This window comes from Otolemur garnettii, unplaced genomic scaffold (genome assembly GCF_000181295.1).
Source record: "Otolemur garnettii isolate 467f Iridium unplaced genomic scaffold, OtoGar3 scaffold00094, whole genome shotgun sequence".
Lineage (NCBI taxonomy): Eukaryota > Metazoa > Chordata > Mammalia > Primates > Galagidae > Otolemur > Otolemur garnettii.
Window position 1 is genome coordinate 7087184 of NW_003852489.1, and position 3853 is coordinate 7091036.

The following is a 3853-nucleotide window of genomic DNA, read 5'->3' on the forward strand; positions in this document are numbered from 1 at the left end:
GCTTGAGCCCAGGAGTTGGAGGTTGCTGTGAGCTGTGATGCCATGGCACTCTACCCAGGGGGATAGCTTGAGGCTTCATCTCAAAAAAAAAAAAAAAAAAAAGAATGTCTCTTGCAAGGTAAGAAATTCACCTAAAGGGAGGACTTATTATAATTTAAATAACTATCATAAGTGAGAGCCTGTATCGTTAGTCCCAAGAGTAGATATTACTAACCTAGCACTACTGATTTTCAATTTGAAATGACCAAATAGAAGTTTAAGAGTTCTGGCTACTTGGACCTGCCAGTTATTGTTGGTCAGTTTTACTCCCCATCTTCACTGAGACCACTTTTGATTGGAAGTTTAGTCAGTGGTGATATCCAGAGTTGCTGGCCCTGGCTGCCTTGAATATATGACCATTTACTTGCATGATAATGATGTCAAATATAACTTCAGTAGTGAGTTAAGTTGTAATACTTGATTTAGGTTAGAGAAAAGCAAAATGACCCATATGGAGAATGAAGAAATAGATATCTCATTTGCGGATGTATAGGTAGGAAGAAGATTTCAGGTAGGACATGGAGAGTTACATATTCTTCAAGGTGGATTATTGTGTCTGCAATGTCTTTGTTTTCCTGCGGGAACTGATGCCATAAATTTTGGCCACTGTTGTTGCTAAGAATGCAAGATCTGCCTTTTTTTTTTTTTTTTTTTTTTTGGCCGGGGCTGGGTTTTGAACCCGCTACCTCCAGCATATGGAGCTGGCACCTTACTCCTTTGAGCCACAGGTGCCACCCAAGATCTGCCTTTAACTGTCTTTTCATTTGCTGCTGGCAGCCCTTACCGCAGATTAAAATACAATGAGATGTGGGAGACTAGTAGAGCTCAGCAATGGACATGATCTCTGGTGGTAACAACATCCCCGTGGGGTAGTAGCTATGATGTTGTGAGGATAATTAGTGTTTTGCATTCTTGCGTTTCCTGTTTGCTTCCTGTCATGGGTAAGTTAGTCATACAGAATACTGTCCTTTCAAAAACAGGCAGAAAACTCAGTGATCCTGACGTTTTTCATGACATGGTTGTGTTTTACCTTCTCTATAGTAATGGAACGGCGGTATCCCAAGGAGGTCCAAGACCTCTATGAAACAATGAGGCGATTTGCAAGGATTGTCGGGCCAGTGGAACATGACAAGTTCATTGAAAGCCATGCATGTAAGGTGGTTTTTGAGACAGCAAACATTTGTGTGTTTGTGTATTTATATAAATAGAAGAGGTAATGATGTGTTTTATGTGAAGTTCTATAAATAAATAAATGGATATTTCTGTCTTTGTTCCCCTTTATTACCATGAGATAAATTTGGTACTGTGGGGGTGGGAGAGGAGAGGTTAATAAGCCTAATGGCTTGCTTTTTACTCAGATAAACAGCAGTTTAGTAGTTTTTCTCCCTACTTTTTCTTATGGAACTTTTCAAGTGTTTATAGAAGTAGAAATAATAATATAATGAGCCCCATGTATCCCATCACCCAACTTCAGTTATCCACACATGGCTAGTCTGATTTCATCTTTACAACCCACTCCCCTCCTGCTGTCAACTGGATTATTTTGAAGTAAATTTCCAGAAATCATATTATTTTATTCATAAATTTCTTATTATTAGTTTTAAGGTGAGGCAGAGTTGGATGACTCATGGAGGCAAGACTCCATTACTTTCTTGTCTTTTTCTGGTATTCCTGAGAGAGCTTTACTCAGTTACCATTTGATTTTTCACTATAAAAAGTTACAGTTGTTATGGCAGTAAGTCCAATTTAGACTTGATGGCTCATTGTATACTTTCCATCATGAAATTTGTGTATTTGGCTCTGAAGTTTAGTTTGGGGATGGTACTTTACCAGTCCTCTTACTCCTGTCCTCATCATGTGAACGTTTCCTACATAGCATTGGGAACATTCATGCAAGCCAGGTTTGTTGTCCTCACAAGATACCTTGTTTGGTTGGTATTCTTCTGTGGTTTGTTCTGGGTGACTGATCCTTTACTTCCTGTCCCAGTTTGTCTCATCCTTGGTTTATGTGTCACCCCTGAGAACGACACTCCATGGATTGTCCAGCTCTTTCAATAGCACCCAAATTTGAATGTTTTATCACATAATAACCTAACCAGTGCAACCTGATCTGTGTGCTCAGAGGAGGCAGAAAGCTTTGGTTTATGGAAAATACAATGCTCTTTTGTCCCTATAGGAAAAAAGTGATTAAGAAGCTACCTGAGACTTGAGCACAGAGTTTTTGTCCTGAGGCAGGAGAATCAGCTGAGCCCAAGAGTTTGAGGTTGCTATAAGCTGTGATGCAACAGCACTCTATCAAGGGTGACAAAGTGAGACTCTGTCTCCAAAAAGAGAATTTGGTCATGTGGGTAGAACTTCCAGCAGAGATAGGTAGAGCAGAAAAACTTGGTTATTTAAAATATTATCTTCGTTCCTTTTGTAGACAAATGAATTCAGCCATTTCACTAAGTTTTCTAGGAGAGTTTCAGCTGCTGCCGCTGGAGACAGCAGATAGGAGACAACTAGACTATGTTTCTTTGAGCTTGTGGGTAAAATTTCTAATGAGAAGCTACCAATGATAGGGTTCCCCAAATGAAATTATCAAATCTTTTATGTAAGGCAGAATTACCAAAAATACTCAATATCAAAGGTACTCATTGATGTTGATTTTTTTTCTAATGTTTTTCCTTCATTCTTTTTGGGGAGAACAGTGGAATTTGAACTCCGGAGGGAAATCAAAAGGCTTCAGGAATATAGGACAGCAGGCATTACCAATTTTTGTAGTAAGTATGCTTCATTTCAGCTACTACATGTATCAGAGGGGCAGGTGTCTTCTAAGCACATAGAGGAAGTCTCTGAGGTATTGTGTTTTTTTTAAAAACAAGCTTTCTTTTTCATAATGTCTTTAGTCTTTCCAGTAATGTTTTATCTATTTAATCCCTATAAATATCTTTATGCATGTTATCTGAGATAGAGTAAAAGTTATGAGACAGAGAAAAGAGAGGTACTGCTTTAGATTTAGTATTCTGCTATGGTTTCTAAAAAAAAGTTTTAAAAGGGCTGACACTAGGCTCGGCGCCCATAGCTCAGTGGTTAGGGTACGGCCACATACACCGGGGCTGGTGTATACTTGGGAGGCTGAGGCAAGAGAATTGCTTGAGTCTAAGAGTTTGAGGTTGCAATGAGCTATGATGTCATACTACTCTACCAATGGTGACAAAGTGAGACTCTGTCTCCACAAAAAAAAAAAAAACTTCTAATGTGTTTTTAAGAAAGACCTTGTGCTTACAGTACTGGTGTGACTTCAAAAGAGTAAAAAAAAATTGGAGCCCTAGACTATGGGGAAAGGGGAGGGGGGGAGGGGGAGAGAAGATGGGTGAAGAGAATGATATTGTGGGGACCACGCCTATAATTTATCCTATTAGGGTACATGTGAATTTGTCTAAAGGTTGAATATAAATGTCTTAACACGACAATTATGAGAAAGACATGATGGCTGTGTTAGCCAGTTGGATGAGCGTTTTCCAAACTGTATATGGAAGCAACACACTGTATCCTATGATAGAATTAATCTACACAATTATGATCTAATTAAAAAAAAATCATAACAGAAGAGTAAAAAAAAAAGGCAGAACAGGAACAGATATGACAATAGTAAAAGTTAGTTACCTTTTTGAGGGTGAAAATACGAATGGTCTTATTTTCTTTTATTTTTTTTTATTTGCAGTTTTGGCCAGAGCCAGGCTTGAACCTGCCACCCCTAGTATATGAGGCTGGCATCCTACTCCTTGAGCCACAGGCGCCGCCCATACTTTTCTTTTTTTTTTTTTTTTTT

At 38.7% G+C, this 3853-nt stretch overlaps 1 protein-coding gene across 2 annotated transcripts in view; it reads left to right on the top strand.

Moving 5' to 3' along the window:
• TADA2A (transcriptional adaptor 2A) overlaps positions 1–3853 on the top strand; it is a 70097-nt gene that overhangs the window by 56889 nt on the left and 9355 nt on the right. For both annotated transcript variants that reach the window (XM_003795616.3, XM_023516627.1), the window contains 2 exons: positions 1081–1191; positions 2730–2801. In XM_003795616.3, the coding sequence (XP_003795664.1) occupies positions 1081–1191; positions 2730–2801 (183 nt within the window). The remainder of the gene's footprint in view (positions 1–1080; positions 1192–2729; positions 2802–3853) is intronic.